The sequence below is a fragment of the Pristis pectinata genome, chromosome 9 (genome assembly GCF_009764475.1).
Source record: "Pristis pectinata isolate sPriPec2 chromosome 9, sPriPec2.1.pri, whole genome shotgun sequence".
Lineage (NCBI taxonomy): Eukaryota > Metazoa > Chordata > Chondrichthyes > Rhinopristiformes > Pristidae > Pristis > Pristis pectinata.
This window is the reverse complement of record NC_067413.1, coordinates 83,879,771-83,905,904: the sequence shown is the minus strand read 5'-3', so window position 1 is coordinate 83,905,904 and position 26,134 is coordinate 83,879,771. Positions and strand designations below refer to the sequence as shown.

General features: G+C 42.0%; 1 protein-coding gene across 6 annotated transcripts in view; it reads right to left on the bottom strand.

Moving 5' to 3' along the window:
* The window catches only part of LOC127574148 (hepatocyte nuclear factor 4-gamma-like), a 100,304-nt gene that overhangs the window by 9,264 nt on the left and 64,906 nt on the right, over window positions 1–26,134 (bottom strand). For 4 of the 6 annotated variants that reach the window (XM_052022900.1, XM_052022901.1, XM_052022898.1 and 1 more), the window contains 4 exons: window positions 23,636–23,807; window positions 14,779–14,873; window positions 8,691–8,797; window positions 5,284–5,442 (listed from right to left, as the gene is read on the bottom strand). In XM_052022900.1, the coding sequence (XP_051878860.1) occupies window positions 5,284–5,442; window positions 8,691–8,797; window positions 14,779–14,873; window positions 23,636–23,781 (507 nt within the window). In that variant the 5' untranslated portion in view covers window positions 23,782–23,807. The remainder of the gene's footprint in view (window positions 1–5,283; window positions 5,443–8,690; window positions 8,798–14,778; window positions 14,874–23,635; window positions 23,808–26,134) is intronic. The other 2 variants (XM_052022902.1, XM_052022903.1) reach the window with 1 other exon arrangement.

Sequence of the window (26,134 nt, the reverse complement as noted above, 5' to 3'; positions counted from 1 at the left end):
CAGTGGCAATGCAACAGATGCTGGCTTCCAGTTAAGATGATGCCCAAAACAAATACTAAACTGGGAGTGATACCAATGGAGCAATTTCCAACTCATCTGAAAACATTTCAATTTTGTTTCACTTGAATTATTTCAAGCTTGGTCACCTAATTTGGCATGGTCTGGAAACAAGACATAATGATACTGCAGTCACACGACATTGGATAACACTCTATACAGAGCATTCGTTGATTTATACCCTCTTTCAATGCAGAATGATGTGGTCAAGGTGTAAGTCACATACTGTTCAAATTCAATTCCACTGCGGTGACACCGCTTCCCTCCATCCCCAGACCCCTACACTCCACCCACCACCTTAAGGTAGATGATCTGTCATGATAACACAATCTCTGCCAATCTTGACCTGGCAAATTGCAAGAATGTAACCCAAAGGGGAGTCCATGAGGGAGAAAGGGCTGGCCACTACTTGCCAATTCCCTCAGACGTGAAATTTACTTTTAAGGCAATTGTTTGCACATCAGAATCAGAATCAGAATTATTATCGCTGACAAGGCAAAGGATGAATTTCTGCATTGGAAAATCACAAATGTTCTGTCATATTGTTATTGTACCTTCAATAAAGACACTGTGTGTGCTTCCCTTTTAAGAACATTGTTTATAGGTTGGAGCACATTGCAATGGCAAGATTGAAGAAATAAAGCAATCATGTTTCCATTTTTTATTCACTTTCCAGACCCTGTGCATCACTGGCAAGTCCAGCATTTATTGCCCATCCCTAATTGCCCTTGTGAAGGCTGTGATGAACCACAATCCTTCTGGTAAAGGTACCTTCACAGTGCTGTTAAACAGGACATTCCAGGACTTAGACCCAAAATATATAGACTCAGTCCTTCACTGGTTCTAAATTTTAGACCCAATGAAAGACTGGAGATATATTTCCAAATCAGGATGGTATGCAGTGTTCCCATATGCCCGCTGCTCTCATCCTTCTTGGTAGCTGAGGTCACAGGTTTGGGAAGTGCTCTCAGCGTAGTCTGGGTGAGTAATTGCATGCATCTTGTAGATAGTACACCCTGTAGACACTGTGTGGTGGTGGTAAGTGTAGTGGAAGTTTAGGGTGGTCGAAGGGATGCCACTCAAGCAGGCTGCTTTGTCATGGCTAGTGTCGAGCACCTTGAGGGTTACTGGAGCTGCACTTGTCCAGCCCAGTGGAGAATATTCGATCGTGTTTCTGACTTGTGCCTTGAAGACGTTGGAAAGGCTTTTTTGGGGTGTCAGGAAGTGAGATGCTTGCTGCAGGATACTCAGCCTCTGACCTGCTCTTGTACCAACAGTATTTAGGTGGCTAGTCCAGTTGTGTTTCTGGTGAATGGTCAGACTATCCCTTCCTGGGAATAGACATTGCCTGGCAATGTTGTGGTTTGGATTTTACTGGTCTCTGATCAGCCCATAGATGAATATTGTCCAGGTCTTGCTGCTCACAGGCACAGGTTGCTTCCTTTACTGAATTGTTGTAAATGGAATTGAACCTGGTGCAATCATCAGTAAACATCCCCTGTTCTGACATCATGAAGGAAGGAAGCAGCTGGGGATGTTTGGCTCTGGGACACCACACTGAGGAACTCCTGCAGTGAAGTCCTGGAGATGGGGTAACTGAGTAAGCAGGTTTATGATGGAAAAAAAGGAAGAACGGTTTGAGATCTTGTCCTGGTCTGTTATATAGTCATTATAAATACTCCAGTGGAAATGGAATCCTTAAAAATCATGATTGTTCAATTCTGGTACCAACTATCATTTTAAACACACTGGTGATTAAAGTAATGTTTCTGCATAACCGAGGTTAAGTTAAAGGCACTATATCCCATTAACCACTTCAGTTACAGGACAGTTCCTGAAGTAGTTCAATGACAGCAGTTCATAAGTGCTGTGCTATCTGTGTAAAGGCAAAGTATTCACAGTAGGCATTTCCAGTTTGAAATGGCTGCACATGAACTTACTGCAAGCAGCTCTTTTTAGCACTTGGCAGCAGGAACAATAGGTGATCTTTGCCCTATGTTGGCTCATTGTCACACTCCAAATGAGATCACTCCCCAGCAAGATCAGATAACACAGCGTTGTGCTGCTGGCCTCTTAAAGATCAGTTTTACACCACAGAGCACATCAGCACATTCAGTTAGCTAAAAGTTCATCTAAAATCTTTCTGAAGAAAGCCTGTGTTTATTGTACAATGAAAAATATGGATGTAGAGTATCTAGCTGAACTTGTTAGCAACAATTCAAACTGCTTCAACATTTCATTTATAAGGTGCCTTTAACAGATTGGAACATTCTCCAAACTTCATAAATAGATGTGAGAGCTAGCTACATAGCCAAAAAAGGAAAATCCGGGAAGAGTGGATGAAAGTTGAGCCAAAATATAGGTCTTCAGAAGATTTTGGTGGTGTGGAAAAGTTTGGAAGAAATAAAGGTTTAGAGGTTCCAAATATTAAATCCGGGACTATTGAAAACTGACCTCAATGATGGAGCAATGAGAGGAATCCACAGAAAAACCAGCTTGAAATGATCCTGAGTATTTAGCCCTGGTGGGGCAGAGTGTGGCCAAGGAGAAGTTTATTGACAAAGGATAGAATTTGAAACTCGATGTATAGAGTAATAGAGCAATACAGCATGGATACAGGCCCTTCAGCCCAACTCGTCCATGCTGACCATGGTGCCTACCCAGCTAGTCCCAATTTCCTGCATTTGGCCCATATCACTCTAAGCCCTGCCCCTCCATGTACCTATCCAAGTGCTTCTTAAATGATACTATTGTACCTGCCTCAACCACTTCTTCTGGCACCTCATTGCATATAGTCACCAGCCTCTGCGTGAATAAGTTGCCCCTCAAGTCCCTTTTAAATCTTTCCCCTCTCACCCTAAATCCATGCCCCCTTGTTTTGGACTCTACTACCCTGGGAAAAAGATGTTACCGTCCACCTTATCTATGCCTCTCATAATTTTATACATTTCTATGAGATTGCTTCTCATTTTCCTATGTTCCATGGAATAAAGACCTAGCTTGGCCAACCTCTCCCCATAACTCAGGCCCTCTAGTCTTGGCAACATCCTCATAAATATTTTCTGCACTCTTTCCAGTTTAACCACATCCTTCCTAAAACAGGGTGACCAAAACTGTATAGATTACTCCAAATGTGGCCTCACCAATGACTTATACAACTGCAACATAATGTCGTGACTTTTATACTCAGTGCCCCGACTGATGAAGGCCAGCATGCTAAACGCCTTCTTCACTACCCTGTCTACCCATGGCACTGCTTTCAACGAACTATGCACTTGTACTCCTAGGTCCCTCTGTTCCATTACCCTCCCTAGTGCCCTACCATTCATAGTATAAGTCCTACGCTAGTTTGACTTTCCAAAGTGCACCACCTCACACTTATCTGTATTGAAATCTATTTGCCACTCCTCAACCCACTTCCCTAACTGATCAAGATCCCTCTGTAATCTATGATAACCTTCTTCACTATCAACACCTCCTAATTTTGTGTCATCCACAAATTTACTGATCAAGCCTTGTGCATTTGCATCCAAATCATTTATATAAGTAACGAACAACAAGGGTCCCAACACTGACCCCTGCGGCACACCATTAGTCACCGGCCTCCATTCTGAGAAACAACCTTCAACCACCATCCTCTGCTTCCTACCTCCGAGCTAATCTTGAATCCTCCTAACTAGCCCTCCCTGGATTCCATGGGACCTAACCTTCCAGACCAGCCTACCATGCAGGACCTTGTTGAAAGCCTTGCTAAAATCCAGATAGACAACACCTACTGCCCTACCCTCATCTACCATTTTGGTTACCTCTTCTAAAAACTCTAAAAGATTCATCAAGCATGACTTTCCACACACAAAGCCATGCTGACTCCTCCTAATCAGAATCTGTCTATCCAAATGCTGGTAGATCCTGTCCCTCAGAATTCCCTCCAGTAACTTGCCCACTACTGACCTCAGGCTGACCAGCCTGTAGTTCCCTGGCGTATCCTTGCTACCCTTTTTAAACAATGGTATCTGTCACTTAGCAATATGGGGATGATATTCAAAACATCCCAGCAGCCTTGACCATTCCCCCTGATAGAGACCTATAAATTACCAGATTTAATGAATCCAATCTCATGCTTTGGTGGGATATAAGCTCACATCACAATAATAACAGTTAACTATTTAAGACATAGGAAGATCCCATAATTTGTAAACTGAATAACCAGTGAAAATGAATCGGCAAGAATAAATCAATGGGAAAACTAATGATTTGCTACAATCCTGTTACATACGAAAAATGTTCAGCAGTGAAATGTGCTTATTACCCATTGATATTCATGTAAAGCCTGTTTCTATTAAAAATATCTTTCTAGTAGCAGAGCACTGCCTCCAAAGATTAAGGATTCAAATCACACAGCAATGCAATATGACTATCCAGCAGGTTCACCTATGATAAACCTTGAATTCATGATCCTGATGTTCTAGATGGAACTTATTGGAGTGGTCACTTTAAGTTGATTTAACTTAAAACAGGACCAATCTTTCAATTGTTTTTCCTCATTTTTCTCTAGAAATTTTATGTCAAGGTGGAATGGAATCTGTAATTAAAATTACACTTGACTGGTTAAAAAGCCAGTAGAATTGCCTCTCTTCATTACATACCTTAAACCAGTTGAATATCTGGATTACAAGGTTACCTGTACTTTTGATCAATCAAACTGGACTAAATTGTTAATTATCCATGTCCTTTGGTGTTCAATGTTGATCAGATGACACCAATTCCACATTTTCTTCATTTGTAGTAGGATGTGGGAGTCATTCCATAGGTCAGCATTTATTACTGATCACTATTGCTCTTAGTTTGCCCCACTATCTCAAAGCACAGCGAGGGGTCAACCATCAGTGGGCCTGGGATCACAGATGGACTAGACTGGTATGAAAAGCAGACCTACTTCCCTGTAGCTCATTAGTGTATCAATTCCAGCACGTTATTCTAGGTTTATTTAATTACTTGAACTTAAATGCTCCAGCTGTCAAAAAACTCAAGTCAACAGATCAATAATCGAGGTTGCTTGATGCTAGTCAAGAAATTAACCACTTGTGCTATCCTGTATGTATCGATGTAAGGTTATATGGATGTACAGTATGAGTACACTATAAACAATATACTAATACAGCAGCAAGCTGCAATAAAACTTTCCAGTACACAGCTAAATAACTACTTTAGAAGCGTTCACACTACCTGATCATCTAGGGGCAGTTCACTGAAAGCTGGAATATACTTTGCCCATTCCACCAAAACCAACAACTGTTCCTTCATTGACTCACAGACATCACTAATAGTAGCCACTTTCTTCGTGGTGATGTCTGTGTTCGCTGCTGAAACTGAGAGGGTGATCTGCTGGGAAACAAAAAAATGGCACCAAATTAAATTACAGCTCAGGAAATGTTAATTGTTTTCACAAGCAGTTGCTGTTCCCAGAACACAATCCAAAGAAGCATTCATGCAGATAATTAAAAAACCAAATGAGATTATTTTTGCTCCACTAGTGACTAATGTGAATGGAAATGCGCCGCCTGTTGTTTCTCTAACATCAATGAGAGTTTGAAAGGGCCTGTAAACTGGCTTTTGACTTTCAAAAAGATTCATGTTTTGGTAGTATGATACTATTCAAAAATAAAACCTGGGAGCCAGAAAAAAAATTAATCATCCAATAATAAGCATTTAGTTTGTAATGAATGCCATGAAACCATATCACGTGAAGTCCTTGAAAGTCAATTAATGTTGGAACTTAAGTATTTAACACTGAGCGCTAGCTCTCCATTGACAGGATTCTTGCCCTACTTGTTTTATATCCACATGGACATGTGTAGAACAACTGTCATGCAAAATATTAGTTGAATGCACTCAGTTTTCTAATAGATACAGGACATCCAATTTAATTCGATTTGTGAGAAAATTACTTGCTCATCATAAAAAACTAATGTAAAATGGTATAGGATTTTGGGGCAGCTAATATATCATGGCTAAGCTTTGTTTGCTAAATTAACAATGATCAATTTTACACAGTAAGTAGCAAGTAATTTATTATCAATAACACACTTTGGGATACTCTTGAGGTTCTGAAAGATAGTATATAAATGCAAGACTTTTTTTCTTTCAACTGTACTGTCCAAGGCATTTCTTCATATTATTGGTGCTCTTACATTGCTACTTTAAGCTAGCAAATCACCATGCACTGGCATCCTGCCCTCAAAGTGTAATACAGCATATAGGTCAAATTGAAATCTGAGATATTATATGCTCTGTGAACTGTATGTGTGCACATTAAGAAAGGTGCATGTAACTGTGCCTTTATTCCAGTAACAAAAGAGCTTCACACAGTTTTTCTTCCAGCACATTCTGTCTGTTGACCTGCCATTGAGTAGAACCCCTCTGAGAGCACCAGAGAGAAATGGGATGGTGTTGTTTTCTATGCTGTCAGAGTTGTGTGCTTGTCAGAGGTGGAAGGGCTTATACTGGGAGACACCATCAAAGCACCACTATGGTCTCCAGCCTTTACGTATCATTGAAAGAGGTACCATTAAGGAAGGCACGGTGACCAGACACCAGGTTCCACAACCACAAATTAAAGGAGTTGCTTGTGTCTGTGTAAACTATTTGTGCTCCTGTGAAACATGACCAATTCCAACTACCAAGTACATTAAGAAAGCAACAGTGAGACACTAAATAAATGCCCCATTGATTTGCTTGGTTTTAGTACATTAAAATATTTATTTACTTGTTTCTCATGACACATAAGGAGGCCATTTGGCCCAATAGGTCCATACTGGATCTCAACCGAGCAATGCAATCAAACCCACTGCAATCAGTCCCCAGGGCTCCATTCCTGAGAACCGTTCATAACCTGAATTGTTTGTAAGTCAGAAATGAGCAAAAAGAGTGTGTGGGAGAGCTGTGACGAGAGATTGAGCAGGCACGGGAAGAAAAGCTGCCAGCCAGCCTCACCGCCTCAACGAGTGAGCGAATGAGCTTGCTCAGTGCTCCCAGCACTGCTCAGCTCAAAACAGGCCCTGATTGTTGTGGCTCGGTGGGGGGGGGGGGGGGGGGGGGAGAGGTGGTGAAGGTGGGATAAGGAGGGTGGGGAGAGAAAACACGCAGAAATGCTGGCAAATCCTTCCCTATCCATCCCAGCAGTCTCATTCGAATGTACAGAGTGGCTTTAAGTCAGGTGCTCATAACCTGGGGAAGACCTGTATCCTCTCCTTATTTTCCTTTAAGCCGGCAGTTTATTCACTCTCACATGCCTAATGACTCCCCTTTGATTCTTCTGCCACACTGACACTATGGGGTATTTTACAGTAGCCAATTAACCTACCAGCACATCTTTGGGATGAGGGAGGAAACTGGAGCACTCGGCAGAAAGCCGTAGTCAGTCCTCGAGTCAGGATCACCCTGGGGTCCCTGCAACTGTGAAGCAGCAATGCTAACTGCTGCACCACCATACCATGCCTGATGTAGGTAAATGGAAAGGGAGCTGATGGGCATGTGGGAGAGAATAACTTACAGGTCTGCAGGGAATTAAGAAGAAATTCAATTTTGTTGAAACATTTGAGATTCACAGGATGCTGGCTGACTTTAAGCTCATACGTTAAGATTATTCCATAGGACGATGCTCAAAGCGGCTGCGCAGGTTGACTCTGTGGTTAAGAAGGCATATGGTGTATTGTCCTTCATCAATTGGGGAATTGAATTTAGGAGCCGAGAGGTATTGTTGCAGCTATATAGGACCCTGGTCAGACCCCACTTGGAGTACTGTGCTCAGTTCTGGTCACTTCACTACAGGAAGGATGTGGAAGCCATAGAAAGGGTGCAGAGGAGATTTACAAGGATGCTGCCTGGAATGTGGAGCATGCCTTATGAAAGCAGGTTGAGGGAACTCGGCCTTTTCTCCTTGGAGCGACGGAGGATGAGGGGGGACCTGATAGAGGTATATAAGATGATGAGAGGTACTGATCAGGTAGATAGTCAGAGGCTTTTTCCCAGGGCTGAAATGGTGGCCACAAGAGGACATAGGTTTAAGGTGCTGGGGAGTAGGTATAGAGGAGATGTCAGGGGTAAGTTTTTTACTCAAAGAGTGGTGAATGAGTGGAACAGGCTGCCGGCAACGGTGGTGGAGGCAGATACGATAGGGTCTTTTAAGAGACTGTTGGATAGGTACATGGAGCTGAGGAAAATAGAGGGCTATGGGTAAGCCTAGTAATTTCTAGGGTAGGGACATGTTCGGCACAGCTTTGTGGGCTGAAGGGCCTGAATTATGCTGTAGTTTTTCTATATTTCTATATATTTCGAATGGAATCAATGGATCTCTGAAGGTTTTTTACTGGCAATATTGTTTAATCAGCTGCAGGAATTTCTCAGTGTTTCTCCTGATCAGCCAGACTGACTAGAACTCTATTTACTCATGGATACTGGGTCTCAACCAACTTTCTGGCACAGATATGGTGCTAACAGGAAAAGCCATCAGTGCAGTTTCTGGCACTTGGACTGAGAACTGACATCCAGAAGGATGAAGGGTGACAGCAGGGAGCATCAACAGAAGCAAGAGGAGGAAGAAAGCTAAATCCTTGGTTCTGTATCTAATCTACCTGATGAGAAAGGACTTCAGCCTGAGCCAGCACGTTGATAGAGGGTGAGCTGCCACTCTCGTAGCTGTTCCTTCTGTTGCTTATACGATCCCGTTCGTTTTGTACAGCTAAGGAAGAAACAATTTTGTTATGCATCAAAGAATCCCTCTGAAATCAAGCATATCTTTCATGTTTATTTGTATATCAAAAACCTGCTTCATAGGTGATTCTGATGAAATTTTATCTTCCAAGTGGTTTGACAATCATTGATGAAACTCTCTTCCCACAGGGATAACCTATCCACCAGCATGATGTCTGAGTTTTCCATTGTTTCAGACTATTAATACTACCCCGTTTTCCTGGCTGTAATGCACTTTATGTTATTTAAATCCATTGTCTAGGCAGTTCAGCAGTCTTGCACGAGAATTTAAAACATGATTTAGGTTTAATTCGGGTGGAGCTCTGTAACTGTATTCTGTTGCTTCTAACAGTCTGAGGGAATAACCACAGAAACAGCATTGTTATGTTGTTCTACTCAACAACATTACTACAGTATTATCAGCAGCAGTAACACAAGAGATGAATTATCCCTTTGAGAACTGGACATTCTTAACCTGTGGGCACAGTACAAGATGAATTTTAGATACCACAAGCCTCATTCATTAAATAATCATATGCCCAGCCTGCTTGTTAGAATAGGCCTTGTTTAAAACAGGATAAAGGTGAGTTGTTTTCCCACATATCTCCCTCCCCTTAGCTATCTTACAGTCTCTAAACAAATGAGGCTAACTCTTGGTCAAGATGTAGCATTTATATTAATTCAACAGTGTGCAGTGGGCCAATAAATGCTTTTAATTTCTGCATAAATGTCGAACTCTATAGCCCACAAGACCCAAGGTATCATACACTACAGAAAAGACCTTGGACATTGTGCCCAAGACGTGGCAAGGGCCAAACTCAAAAGCTGTTTGTGGCAGGAGTCAGAATTGCAATCAGATGGGGTAGGAGGGTAATCAGAAGTCACAACCAAGGTTGGAGGGCTTGGAGAGATTTGGGGTCTGAGGAAGAGCCATTGTAAGAATGTAACCGAAAGAGGACTTATCCAAGGATGGTTCAAAACTCCAGATTCAAAGTTTGTAACCTGCTCAGCCAGGCCCACTAAAACTAGCACCAACGAGGTTCTCCTGGGCCATGAATGAGGCATGTTTCTGCAAAAACAGTTCAGGCGACATAGGAAAATCATGGATACAGTAGCCAAGCATCCACTGCACACCACTGAACCCAGGTGTATATGGCCAGGTGCCTCCATGCATCTATGGCACTAATATAGGAGGACACAGAAGGGAAATTGGGGACTTTGTAGTAAGTACCTGATTTTCTTTAGTGAAAACATTTTCATCTTGTGCTTAAGCGCTGCGCTAGATGATAAAACATCCAGACCCATGTGCTTTTATGGAATTTTAAAGTAAAATAATGCTTTAAAAAATCTGTTTAGTAAAATTAAGCAGATTGTCAAACATGACAAAAACAATGCAGAATTTGTGTCAGTTAATATAGGGCAAATCTTTGACAAAATTAACTGGTACTTGGCCAAGCAAATGATAAAGTCAAAAGTACTTCTGCTCTTCATTGTTTTGCCTACTTTCAATTTGTCTAAAAGGCCAAATTAGCCTTTGTTTTATTAGACTTCATTTATTTTAAACTTTAAGCTTAATTTAATCAATTTATGGAACTCCAATTTATTTTCCAAATACCTATCAGTTAATTGATAAATTGATGTGTAGTACTTAAATTTAAATACATAGTTCAATAAGTAACGCTTTGTGTGTTGCTTTCATCAGTTCAGTTGTCCACTTAAACCATTCATATTTAACCAGTGCATTACAACAGAGCTTCAATTAACATTGGGACTTGAAATACAATTTTATTACTCAGCAGAACAGCTTTAAACCAAGTTAAACAAGTTCAGAAAAAATTATTTTGTCTGAAATGCAAGTGCAGAGTAACATAATAAGAGGGCATTTGGTGTACAGCAATTACAATGGATTGATATTAGCCTAAAAATTCACACTGACAATTTCACTGCTACCAGATTAAAAATGCACTTTGGATGGAGTGAAACATGGGAACAACCATTTGCAGGTCATTCAACTGGACACTGACCGTCATGTGCCAAGCTTGTGACATCATTTACTCTGCAATAGCTGCCTCAAAAGTTGACCCACATTGTTTCCATTATAGGTCATTCCCAGGACAACCGTCTTTACGTTGGATAATGCCTTACTGAGGTCTCACCAAGGTAAATGCCAAACTTATCTGCAAAGTCCTCCACACCCACAATTCCAACTTCCTTCCAACCATTGGTCCAACCCATTCAGCCCAGGTGCTGACATCCAATTGCCTGAGCCTCTGGCATTCTGAATACTATGATTCCCCCAGTGGCCCCAGTGACCTGATTACCTGGGGCCCCAACTTTTCAAACATCTGGATCTCAACCCAACTTCTCTGATGGTCAATGGCACATCTCTGCCCCCCAACTTCCCATTACTGACTCTTTGATGGTCCCTCCATCCCATCTCCCAACTCTCCAATACCCAGTGGCACACCACCACCATGCCCCCACCCCTCCCTGAGCACCCACTATGATTAATTAGCCATGTAATTATCTCAGTGCCACCCGAGGGTTCAGATCCTACTCTCTTTGCAGAGACACAAGAAACTGCAGATGCTGGAATCTGGAGCAAAAACAAATCGCTGGAGGAACTCAGCCGGTCAAACAGCATCTGTAGAGGCAAAGGGATGGCTGGTGTTTTGGGTTGTGACCCTGCATCAGGACTGAGAATGTAGAGAAGTGAGAGGGAGAGATGAGACAGAGGCTGGTAGGTCACTGGTGGAACCAGATGGGGGCTGGTGTGGAGGTGGAGGGGGCGATGGGCAGATGGAACCATATGGGGGAGGGGGGAGGATGTTGAGACAGAGGCCCCGTCATCCAATGTAGATGCATGGTAGTGTAGCGGTTAGCGTAACTCTATTACAGCACCAGCGACCCGGGTTCAATTCCAGCCACTGTCTGTAAGGAGTTTGTACATCCTCCCCGTGTCTGCGTGGGTTTCCTCTGGATGCTCCAGTTTCCTCCCACATTCCAAAGACGTACGGGTTAGGAAGTTGTGGGAGTACTATGTTGGCGCCAGAAGCGTAACGACACTTGTGGGCTGCCCACAGAACACTCTACGCAAAAGATGCATTTCACTGTGTGTTTCAATGTACATGTGATTAATAAAGATCTTATCTTATCTTATCATAACCTTCCCCCTGGTTCCATCTGCTCATCATCCCCCCCACCCCCCACCTATCACCCAGCAGTTTCTGTCTCACCCCTCCCTCTCACTACTATATACTGTCTATCTCCATTCTGCACTCTCAGTCCTGATTCAGGGTGTCGATCCAAGACGTCGACCATCCCCTTGCCTCCACAGATGCTGCTCGACCCGTTGAATTCCTCTAGCGGTTTATTTTTTGCTGTCTCTCTCTTTGCGTTGTGCAGCCACTTACGGAATCTATGGAGCCAAATTATAATTTTGAAAGCAGTAAAACTTTGGAGATGGTTGAAAGTTTGTACGAAATGAATAGCCCCAGGATTCCAAAGCCTCAGAAGGCTGGGGTGTCAAGGACCCAGATCAGACAGAGCACACCTGTCTTACTGGCCTCCTGTAACTCTCAGCCAAAATCTGAGGGGCTGAAGATTATGACCCCAGAAATGCTAGGGAGGATTGGGCCAGGGTGAGTGTGTTGAGAGAGTTGGTGTGGGAGCAAATCAGGTTGGAATCAGGGCTGGACTGCTGAAGTGATGGGATTGGGGTGGGTTGCTTGTTGGTGACGCAATTGGGCTGGGTTGGGGAAAGGACTGGGGTGAGATATTTGATTGAGGGTGGTGGCACGGGCAGGAGGGGCAGGATCATTTGGATAGGCAATCAGAGTAATGGGTAACTTTGACAGCAGGGGAGGAGGGGGAAAATGCAGCCAGAGCAGGACTAAGCAAACCATTCACTACCAAGGAAGACTGGATCACCTCTTACCTACACTGAAGCACACTTCAAATCTCCAGCTAAGTCCTGTCTGTGGTGTATGAGGCCCAAACCAACAGAGGGCCTCAGCTCCACACTACAATCTTCTGCAACTAATGTCAAAATACACACTGATATCACTGTACACACTGATTCCACTGTACAATGTAGGTCATGTGTATAGAGGACCAGGAACCAACATTTAAGAAATGTGCTAAGTAATCAACTGCCTGTTGACATTGTGAGCTACACAATAGAAATTCTAGGCCCAAGGATGCTATGGTTCACTAAATCTAAGCTCAGAGAATCTACCCACACACTAGGACACCACCAACCTCACGAACATGTATCAAATTATGGGATCAGTGGGGAAGCACCACTGAGTTTCTGACATTGCGATTGCTGCTGTGAGATGCAGCACCTCTCAGAATCATCCATTTGAGATGGAACTGAGGAGTCCCTGAAGTGAGAAGATGGATGGCTCCTCACAGGGTTAGACCACCAGCAGATTTATAGATGTCCTCTTCACTCCTCCCTTGCTGTGAGGGATTCCTAGGAAAAAGCATGGTGTTCCCTATGGTTAACTCGTCTCAGGCTATTTTCTCAGTGCATCTGACTCAACACAGGGCTCATATGCCCGTGGGTTCTCCTCAGCAGCTGAGGGTGACATTGGAGAGTTGGTGCGTGCTGATGTTCAGGGGATGCCAGTATCTTGAAATTCTGAATCTGGATTCTTTGCCCTCCTGTTTATCGTTGTCATCCCAGGCATTCCCTTCCTGGGCCATCCGTTGCCGTGATGAATCTGCAATGATGGAGGGAAGAACCAAGAATGACGGAGCATCACTTCCTGCAATTCAGGAAGGAAAGAAGCTTGTGATAGTGGTGCTACGCAGGATGACAGGGCAGCCACAGCAGTCAGTAACCTGGGGGAAATGCTGCTCTGATGGTCTATCTTTGGAAACCATGTGTCAGCTCTCCTGTAGAAGGGGAGATGAACATGGTGGTTGAGGAGTATTTTACTTGAGCTCTCCTCATGGCCAGTGACATGAGGAGAGCTCAAGTAAAATGTAGCATTGCTATGGTATTAAAGGGGAAGTGGATCTGAGTTATGCCACATAATCGCTTGCTGTGAGGGGAGCTCGCTAACAGAGCAAGATGATGAGTTGGAGCCCTTGTCAACCAGTCAGCACTACAAAGGACTGGCTATGCAACTGCTGCTTTGGGGATTCACAGGCATTATCAAGCTTAGGGACACCAAGAAAAAAGGAGATGAGTGTGCAGTGCGTTAGCCTGCACCCCCCTCCCCGCACCCCCCCCCCCCCCCCCCCCCCCGCTACTGAGGATGTGGGCTACTCTGTAGTCCTGGGACCCAACAGAATGGACAGTCGGTTCTCATCTCATTGCCCTCCTGCCACCTGACCTCCATTGTCCTACAGGAAGACTTTTATATATGAATGAGTGAAGTTCCGCATTCTTTATTCTTTAACTTGGTGCTGTGCCTTGGTATACTTCAGAACAAGTGGTACACATGCAACAAAAGGATCAATAAGCAAAGAACTGCTGGAGGAACTCAGCAGGCAGGCAGCATCTGTGGAGGGAACTGGACAGTTGACATTCGGGTCGAGACCCTTCATCTGGACAATGAGTTCCTCCAGCAGTTTGTTTTTTGCTCCTGATTCCTGCATCTGCAGTCTCCAGAAGGATCAATAAGTCATCCAGTAAACTTATAGCAAACGAAGTGTGAGATCCAAGCATATTCTTCTCTGTTATTAACCTCTGTACTGCTCCTGAAAAGTGCAGATTGAACCATGTTTTAAAAAGCTGCCCAGAGGTTTCCATGTAGTTCAGTTGCTGGCAACCATTTTATACCAGCACCTGAACCAATGGGAATCTAAGTTCGAGAGATCAGGAAACTAATAAGCATCACCCTCTTGAGGCCACATATAGACAGAGCATTTATTTTCTTCCAGGTGCAACAGTGGTGGAAGTTATCTCAAGAGAATTTTGAGTCAGTGATTCACCTGACCATCTTTCGGCAGTCTTACCTTCTTTCTTCATCCCAGCTCGAAAACATTTCTTCAATCTGCAATATCTGCACTGGTTCCTCTTGTCTTTGTCAACAACACACTGTCGATTAAACCTGAGGGTTCATATAGCATATAACTATCAGCCAGAATATAGTCAGCGTTGTCACTGGGATTTTAAAACGATAAGTTCTGAAACTGAAAAAGACAGATGCCAAGAAATTCAATTACATAATGTTGTTGATATCAGCATTACGCAACTGAAAATCATTTTCTCCCCCAAAGTGAAATACGAGAGCAACCATTTCTGTGTTGCACCGGCCACTTCCTGGGCTGAATCACTCTTGCACAACATGTGTGAGTCTGCATCAGGGATGTACAGGAGGGCGGCAGTCATCGTGCAACACTCCGGGGAAAATTGAACCACTTTGTTATGCTGGCATTTGTCACTGGGCATTCATAAGACAACAAGGTCTGACTGGAGCAATGCCAGACTGGAATGCCTGTCAGTTAAGTAAATTGTCAGCATTTATTCTCAGCCCATCCTGAACCGTAGAGTCTCCACCCCTACTGACTTTCAGCCTGCGCACAACTCTGAATTGCCCTCACTCCCATTAAGATCACGAGTCTCAATCTGCCCCCTACCTGACTGGTCACATACTGCTTCCGATTCCCAAAACCAGTCTCCCTGGCCCATCTGCTCCTATCCCTCACCCTTCAAACAATGCCTGTTCTCAAACCTTACCCTTTAAGTATTACCAGGCTCAGTCCAGCCACCTTGAAACTGCGAATTCTCCCCAACTTTAGTAACTTTCTCCTCCTGTCTATATCAGAACTGGCCAGCCATACATGTATGATTTGCCTTGCATTTTTTTCTGTCCATTAAGAGACCCTGACCTGCTGGGCATGTCTCCTAACCTTGCTATTAGCAACAACATAACACAGACGAAAAGGATAACCAGCCTCTAGCTGCCTCATTAACCAATTTGACTTGGTCTCACCCTAACACAGATATTCCCTTTGCCTTATCAATTCCTTCTGCCACCTTCTCTGCAATTGAAAATGACCTTTTTTTAAAATCTTTTACCGATATATGATGTAGCAGCTCTGTTTTCAAACATCACCTGTTTCTCTCTCCACAGATGCTGCCTAACAATGTTGAGTGTTTACAGTATTTTCTGTTTTTACTTTTTATTTTCAGCATCCACACATTTTTTGATTTTCAACCTTCAAACAATGCTGGTTCCAAAATCCCATCATTCAAACAATGCTGGTGTAATCCACACCCTTCAATCAACACCTGTTCAAATCCCCTATCCCCACCCCAATCCCTGAAACAATACCAGACTCATTCACTCACTGTTCAAATGATGTCAGTTCAGATTCTCCACTCTTCAAACAATGCTGATTTTGACTCCCAACTGTTCATACAATGAAGATACTGAATGCTGACCACTCAGACAATGCCAGGTCTAAACCGTACCCTTCAAATTATTGTCATTGTGACTATTCCTATTCCCCATCCTTCAAACAAATCACCTGCTCTTGAAGCTGGTTCAAATTCCTTACTCCTATACCAGTTCCGTCCACCAAACAGTCCCATAAGATATGGCACTGTTCCGATACCCCACTCATCAAAACTGCCTGCACCAACCTACCCCAAACAGTGCCAATTCCTGCCCGTCACATTTCAAGTAATTCCGATTTCAATCCTAAAATATTTAGACAAAACAGGTCCGAACTCATAACCCTTCAAATAATATTGATTCTGACTGCCCACCATTCAAATCATTCCTGTTTCCATCATTGACTGTTCAAACAATACTGATGCCAACTCTCCATCCATCCAACCATCCAGCTGCCCACTGTATGAACAATATCAGTTCTCATGCCTTGGTTTTCAAACATTGCCAGATCCAATCCACCAGTCTTCAAATAATATCAATTTGACATTACTTCCAAAAATATTGGTTCTGATTACCCCACCCTTCAAACATAGGACATTCTGACCTTCCACCCCTCAAACAACACCACTTCCTACACACCCCACCCATCCAACAACATCACTTCCTCGAACCCCAGCCTTGATGCAACATGTTGCAAACCCCTGACCTTTCAAACCATGCCAGGTACAATTCCTTTCCCTTAAAAATTACTGGTTCCAAGGCATCACTCTTCAAACAATGCTGGTCATGACACCCCAAACCTCAAACAATGTCAGTTCGGATTTCCTCCCTTGAAAAAAAATACCGATTCCAATCGCCTGCCCTTTAATCAACACCCGCTCTAATCCACCAATCTTCAAACAATAATAGTCTGATATGCCACCCTTGCTGGAAAACCTATTCTGATACCCAAACCTTCAACCAACATCATTCCCAATCCCACACCTTCAAACAATGTTGGATCCTATTCCCCAATCTTTAGAACTGATTTGTCTTTGCAAATGGCATGGTGTGACAAAATACTGGTTAAGGTTCCCTTATGATCAGATAATGCTGGTGCCAAACCCCATCCTCCAGCCAGTCTGCAGGCCACCTGCCACTTGGGTACAGCCAGAGAAAGAACCAGCTGTATAATGTGCAACACCTGCTCACTGAATGAGATCTATTTTCCAATGGGTACCAGTCTCCCACACTTCAAACAATACTGGTTGTGAGTCAACCCTCTTAAAGTATACTGATCCGAATCCTGTTCCCAATCTTCCCACCATGACTCTTGTGATCCCACATCCTTCAAACAGTGACAAATCAAGCCATGACTATTTATCATCATCCGTTGCTCAAGCAGAGACTGTTTCCATTCCCCACTCTTCAAAAATACTGGTTTGAATCCTCCATTCTTCAAGAAATGCTAGTTCTAATGCCCCAGTCATCAAACAAGACTGGTCACACATCCTACCCTTTTAAAAATTAGTTTTGAACCCCAACCCTTCATACAGTACCAGTCCCTACCTTCCACCAATCAAACAATACCGTTTCCCATTTCTCACCATTGAAAACATTTTGATTCCAACGCACCCACACTTCCAAGAACACCAATTCCAAATCCTCCCACTCAAAAAATACCAGTGCCAAATTCCAAACCCCTACCACGGTGCAGGGTCACAAGGCCAGTTCTGTATTCAAACAACAGTTCTAATACCCACCCTTCAAGAAAATCCAATTTTGATCCTCATATTCTTGAAACAATAATGGTCCCAACTGCCCACTCCTTAAACAGTGTTGGCTCAGAGGTATCATTATACAAACAATGAGAATACCAAATGCATTTCATTTAAATAATACCAGTTCTGAACCACACCCTTCATATCATTAACAAGCACCCACCATTCAAATAGTGGTGATTCCTATTTCCGGCCATTCAGACAATACTGTTTCTGATCCCTTTCCCTTTAAACAATGCCGGTTCCAATACATGACCCTTCAATAAATACTAGTTCAGATGCCCCACTGTTCAAAGCATACTGGGTTTGATTCAAACAATGGTGGTCTTCAGATGACCATTCAACAAAGCCAACTCCAAAACACAAACCTCAAATGTTCCCTGTTCCGATCTCCCTCCCTTTAGACAGTGACTGTTCTGATCCCCACCCTTGAAACAATACCAGTTCTGACTTCCCCCACCCTTTCAAATAATTTTGACTCTGAGTCCCCACCCTTCACAATATGCAAGTACTGACCCCCAAACTCTTCCAATCACTCACCCTTCAAACAATACTGCTTCTGAATCCCACTCTTCAAACAATGCCTGCTTTCAGTGGTCACCTTGCGCACAATATTGATTCAAACCCCAGGTCTTTCAGAAATTGTCAGTGCTGACACCCACACTCCAGCCAGAGTGTGTCATCACTGCTCACAAAAGAAAACCAGCAGGCAATTTACAGTTCTGAAATTGTGTAGAAATCCACTTACTTAGCGAGGTTTTCACTTTTCCAATGGGTGCCAAACTGCCACCCTTTGGTTAATGTCAATCCTGATCCCCAATTATTCAAAAGACACTGGTTCTGATTACGCACCTTCAAGCAATACTGGTTCCGCACCTTCAAGCAATACTGGTTCCACCCCTTCACCTATCAATTCCGACCACCCATACCTTAAATACTGGCAGTACCAACATACCACCACTTAAACAATGTTGATTCCAAAGGATAACCCTCAAACAGCACAGTTCCCATTTCCCCATCTGTCAAACAATGTAGCTTCCAATCCTTCATTCTTCAATTAATGCTGATATCCCAACTTTCAAATAATGAAAATAATTTAAAAAATGCTGGGTCCAATATTTCACCCTGACAATAGCGGCTACAACCGAACATCCTTCAAACAGTGTTGGATTGAACCTCCTATAAACTGAGATGAGAAGGAATTTCTACAGCCAGAGAGTGGTGAATCTGTGGAATTTGTTGCCACAGAGGACTATGGAGGCCAAGCCATTGGGTGTATAAGCCAGAGACTGATAGGTTCTTGACTGATAAGGGGATTAAGGGCTACAGAGAAAAGGCAGGAGAATGGCGTTGAAATCAAAAATCTGCCATGATTGAATGGTGGAGCAAACTTAATGGGCCTAATAGCCTAATTCTACTCCTATATCCTATGGTCTTATGGGCTTGTGTTCTCCCACTTATCAGATATTTCTGGTGGTCCACTTCATATACTCCAGCCAAACTGCAGGCTTATCAGGCCTGTGGACACAGCTTCCAACAGGAAGACCAGTTGTATTTTTTTCAGCCCTAAGATAATGCAAAATCCACTCACTTAGTAAGATTTGCATTTTACTGAAGGTTGCTAAACCCCATCCTTCAAATAATGCCGGTCTGAGCCCACTCCCACATCCCAACCTTCAGACACTGGCTTTCCTGACCCCTATCTTCAAGCAGTGTTCGATCTGATCCTCTCCCCCTCAAAAAATGCTGGTGCTGACCCCCAGACTCCAGGCCTGTGACCATCAGCCCCCTAGGCATGGCTTAAGTAAGGAGGATGAGTCACAAATTTTTGGATCCACAGTTGTGTAATGTATACTCATTTTGTGAGATTTCCATTTTTTTCCTGAGATTAATGATAACTTCCTGCTCCCTAATTCTTAACAGCTTATCTAAGAAAGATGAATCAGCTGGTGCTTCACTTATTGTTCCTCCACTTACTTTCTTCTCCATAACTCATGCTGGGACACATTTACCTGTGTGACGAGAAGCCTCTGGCACACAAAGATGTAACGGCACAACGAGCTTATTTGGAGTTCCTCCCTGCAAGTCTAAACCTAACATTTAGACCTACATTTTTCTTTGTTCAAGAAAAACACATATCATTGATCTACTGCTATTGAAACTGTGGAGTTATTTACTTTAAGAAAACCTAGACTGGAACTCACTGCCAAGAACTTCCCAATCCGAAGCGGCAAGGCCCTGTGTAGTGAAAGGACTTTGCCCACAGTAATATTGTCACAAGACTGGCTGGGCCAGAACAAGACCCTGCCTCAAAACAGCTGGAAATGCTCTAGGAGGCCAGAACCACATTAGCAACAAATTACTAATTACATAGTGGCTTAATCTGATCCTACATGTCACAGGTGGGATCGCTCCATCAGAGAAATTTACCTTATTCCACCCATCACCCTCCCCCATCTTCTCTGATAGCAAGACTAACTTGTTTCTCTCTGTCAGGCCTGATGAAAAGTTCCTCATTTGAAACATTAACTGTGTCTCGTTCCACAGATTGTGTCTGACCTGCTGAGTTTTTCCAAGCATTTTCAATTTTCTGCTTTGATATCACGTTGACTCCATTGTTCTAATCTATTTGTAGAAGTCTGGCCTGCTGGACAGATCTCACAACCTTACCATTAACATTACATTACACAGACCAAGAAGCTTAATGTGCTGGGAACTGCTTTAATTAAGTCATTTCGACTCATCCTATCACAGACATTCCCTTTGCTCCACTCATCTCTTCCTCACTTTCTCCCCTACTGAAAACTAATTTGTGCCTCTCTACCAGTTCTGACAAAGGGTCACAGACCCGAAACATTGACTGTTTCTCTTTTCATAGATGCTGCCTGATCTGTTGAGTTTTTCCAGCATTTTCTGTTTTCATTTTAGATTTCCAATTTCCACAGTGTTTTTGATTTTCATTTATGGAAATACATTGATAGTTGGCTAAAACAACCCATTGGTTTCATTGGGTTTCAAACAAGGTGATTGAAGGTGTCAGAATATCCCTGACATTCAAAACAATTTGAAAGAATTAGTGAAAGAATAAAAATCTTAAATCATTAAAAATTAAGGCAAAAATTAAACACTTAAAAAGCTGAAAAATAACAAAAACTTTTAACATTAAAAAGAGTACTTCAAATAAAATACTCTTCTCCCTTATAGTCATTCCTTTCCATTGAAATGTATGAACCGGTGGCAGATATAATCTGGCATAGGTTCAACCGGCAGACTCCCCAGCGTAAATGTTGGGGAATTGCAGCTGGTTTCACCCTCCGTCACTGGACACCACGGGGTGTCCAACATTGCAGCATTCACGCAGAAGCTGAAATTTCATGGGGATAAGTAAAAATTCAGAAGATGATGTTGCATAAACAATGATATGGATTTCCATTTATAAAGGTCTTCTAACATAGCAAAATGTTCCAGGCAACACATGGAAACATTACCAAACAGCAAATGAGACCAACCCATATAAAGAGATATTACGCAGGATGACCATAAGCTTGGTCAAAGATATAGGTTTTAATGAGCATCTTAAAGGAGGAAAGAGAGGTAAAGTGACTGAAAGGTTTGTGAAGGGAATTCTGGAAATTAGGGCTTTGGCAGTTGAAGGCACATTACCGGTGCCAGCATGATTAAACTCAGGGATAATCAAGAGGCAAGTACCTGAGAAGTGCTGATTACCCTGAAGGGCTTTAGGGTTGGAAGGGATCACAGAATTTAGAAGGATGACTTGAAAACAAAAATGAGAATTTTAAAATCAAGATATTTCTTAAATGAAGTTAATGTAGATCAACAAGCATAACGTTAAGAAAGACTGGAACTTGGTTAAGTTAGGATCTGGACAAGAGTTGTAGGTAATCTCAACTGTATGGAGAGTAGAACAATAGAGGGCAGGAAGGAGATCATTGGAATGGTCAAGTGTAGACGTAATAAAGTCATAGACAAAGGTTTCATCAGGAGATGTACTGAAGCAGGGAGGGAGTTTTGCAATGTTATAGAAGTGGAAATAGGTTGTCACAGTATTGGATGGATGCATGACTCAAAGCTCATTTCTGGATGCTACAAGAAGAATGAAGTCAGTCTGGTTCGGTTTCAGACAGTTGCAAGGACAGGGAGAGTCAGCAGCGGGACAACAGAGTTTATTGTAGGGGCCAAAGACAATGGCTTTCGTCATTCCAATGTTTAATTGGAGGAAAATATTGCTTGTTCAGCACAGGCTATTGGTGTAACAATGGCCTCAGTATCAGTCACTAGGAAACTGCTGGATTTTCATTAAAAACTCATCTGGTTCACTCTCATCCTTCAGCAGAGGAAATTACCATCTTTACTCAGTCTGCCTTAGCTGTGACTCCAGACTGAACAATGTGACCAAATGCCTTCTTAGTTTTGGGGAAATTAGAAAGAACAGTAATTGTGACTTTTCTGGTGAAGACCTCATTCCATGAAATAAATATAGAATATTCACAGCATGTTGGCATCACTGGCAAGACCAGCATTTATTGCCTATAGATAACTGCCCTTGAGAAGTTGACGATGATCCCCTTCTTGAACTGTAGGTTCTCCCACTGCATTTTCCAGCTGGAATTTGCTGGTTGCATCACCAGAAGCAAGGAAGGAATGATGAAATACACCCAGGTCAGGACAGCGCATGACCTGGAGGTGGTGTGTTCCCATGCACCCACTGCTCCTGCTTTTCTAGGGATCTCTAGCTTGGGAGGTAATGAGGAAGAAGAATTGGTGAGCTATGCTGTCCATCTCATAGGAAGTCCACACTGCAGCCACCGTGCACTGGTAGCAGAAGGAAAGAATGTTTAAGGGTTGGGTTGGTTGTCTTTCAAGGAGCTGCTTCGTCCTGGATGATATCAAGCTTTTTGAGTGTTCTCGTAACTGCACTCATCCAGGCAAATGGATAATACTCCCTTTCCTCTCCCAATAATTTGCCATCACCATCTGCCATATAGATGGTGGAAGAAATTTTGGGAGTTAGTAAGTGAGCATCTTGGTGCAAGATATCCAACTTTGACCTTCCCCTGCAGACACAATTTGTGTCTGGCTGTGCACTGTAGAATATTTAACAATGTTGACTGCAAGGATTGTGTTGGTGGGATATTCAATGAAAGCAAAACTGCTGAACTTTAAGGCAGGGTAGTTAGATTCTTTCCTTTATTACAAATGATCATTGCCTGGGGCTTGTTTGGTGCGAATTTTACTTGCCAATTATCAGCCCCTGCCTAGATGTTGTCCTGGCTTTGTTGCATATGGACATAGGTTGCTTCATTATCTGAGGAGGATACCCTAGATTAGATGCTTAAATTCCAAGGAGAATCTTTGGAAATTTTGACTTCAGTGAGGCCAAATGTCAGAAGAGGAGTCCAGCAGGCAGCTAATCCACTAGAAGCTATGTTGTACCACTGTCCAGAGACATATTTCCACCCCAATATCTTCACATTGTGAAAACTAATCTGAACAAAATACCGTCAATAAAGTGATAATCATTTTGGTGATTGTTTCCTGTCTTAGAAATAGTTTACTTCAATAATTCCTGCATTCCTAGTGCTCTTCAAGTTTACTTAAGAACTAAAATGCAACCAGAAGAGTTGTCTGTATATTACTCTGGGTCAATTAGCAGTGTCGATGCAGCATGAGCAAGAGATTGAAGCATTATACCTGCATGAGTATACGTGACTCTTCCTTATGCTTCGCCTGAAGAAACCCTTGCATCCATCACAACTGGAGGCACCATAGTGTTTGCCTGTGGCTCGGTCCCCACAGATTGCACAGAAAGTGCTGATTCCACTGTCTGATGTATTCATAGTGTTTGTCTCTGTTGGAGAAGTATCTGAGCGGAGAAGGAACAAACAATCAGTCCAGCTATACTTAGCAGGCAGCATAGTTACAAAGCTGTGAAAAAGCTTACTAACAGACACCTGTCATCCTCTTTTGCCATTTCAATTAGTGTTATTTTACACTACAAAGTGAGTTATCAAATGCCTTTATTATTCTGATGAGCCTCTTTGTACTGCCAGAACCAAAAGGATCTAAGGATTCCCTTGGACATTAATTTTGCTCTGCTATTCTTTGATCACATAGGCAACTATATGTAATAAAAACACGTCAAAATGTGTAAGAGCAATCCTCTTTCAAAAATCGATGTATTTAGATAAAATTGTATCATTTTGTAGTAATGTACTAATTCAATTTTAGACCAGTTGCATAGGGATTTAGGGATGGAGAAATCAAAAAGATATTAAAATATAATTTGTAATTTAATACAAAGCCAAATAGGAGGCATGTGCTTTCCCTTTCAGTTTTAATCCTCAAAAGAGGCAGCAGTAGAACTCTAAGCATGCTTTCAAGTGGAAATGATTAAGACTGACATTGGCACAGTTACAAAATTATCGGCTGTCTTCTAACAAGTAACCATAAATGATTTCTTAAATGACAAGTTCTGTACATTTGCCAACAAATAATGCCTCTTAAGGAATATAATATCAAGGGCAAAACAAAATCTAATGTTGCAGGACTACAATATCATCTGAACCACAACCTAAAACTTATGAGGAATATGAAATTGGGAAAAGCCTGCAGAATTTAATCATTCTTGACTTCAATTCAGTGCCTTCCATTCAAATATCAAAACTAATGTCCAAATTATCATTGTGTAGGGATGTATGATATCTTCAATAAATAACACACTGAGGAATTTAAAGCAAAAGCATTAAGTTAGCATTTGCTACTATCACCAATGGTAAATTTGTCACTCACATTACACAAACCTATATATCACAAATCAATGTTAATGTACATACATATACACAGATAATCCAGAAGCTAATCGGTAAAAGGATAACAAATAGTTACTGTTTTATACTGGTTAAATAATCAATGAAGAGAGGAAATAACCATTAGCTTATTAGTTAATATGGTCACCGGGGTCTATTACATTTCACTTTTCATTAAGTCCAAGAGTAAGTTATACACAAGGTTTAAGTTGTGGAAAAAATACTGTTTCATTTTACAAAGAATGTCAAATGGGCCTGTTCTAATAATAGTTAATGAATTAAGAAAATAAATCAAGCTTTTACTCAGAGATATGCAATAACTACTTTTTTTCTGCTGCCGTTGAAAGACTAGAAAGAATAGGACTGAGATAAATGGAGCGGGCTTTAAGCTTCTGACACACTGATTGACAGCCTGAAAATGGGTGGTGCATTATTTAAAAATGTACCTATAGTCACAACATTGCTAAATATGTGGTCATTCATTAAGAATGAAATATAGTTATCGTTTCTTGCTAGTCATAAAACTTTTTTAATTTTTCAATTCCTTATATAATTTGCTTTCTTTTTTTTCAAACATCAGTCTGCTGATCTTCAAAACCAAGTAATGTAATATCAATCAACTCCTGAAACTTACCCTGGGCACTGTACAGCAAATGCATATTTTCAAACTCCAAAGCAGCATAAGATGAATCTAAAGCTTCACTATAATTTGCCATGTCCATATCCAAAAACGATTCAGACAGCCTCATTATGATTGTACATCGAGCTCTGTCTTAACAGTCCCACTGTCCAACAGCACCATCCACTAGATTGTCTTATGCATATTCAGAGTTTTGAAATGCTGCCTGCAATAAACTACGTGATCAGCTTGTATAACTTTATGCAATGGAATGGGAGGAGTCCTTGAATATACGCACCCATTCTGCACAATAATGCTAACAGTGGCTTCTTGACCAAGAATATCCAAATGAGGTTATGATGTTTATGGAATTTTTAGTGGGTACTCTATCATTTGATACTGAAAGTCAGCAATAGCTATTGGCTTTCTAACTACATCAGATACTCTGAGACAGAATTTTGATCCATAAAAAATGCACTTACATTGGAACACAAATGTGGCACACAAGTATGGCACCAAGGGAAAATATCTATAAGGGTCAAGTACACAGGATTGTTTTTCCCCAATTTCTACCAATAAATGTTGTGACTGTTCATTCAACTCAGTGACCACAGCTAATAATACTCAACTAATAATTGAACACAAAATAGAATGAGGCTAAACTTAATCCAACAAAACTTGACTACTAAACTTTGTAAGGGCATTGCACAAATATTTATGCTTAAGTTAGGAAACAAAATGAGACAGACAAATATTGTCTCCATA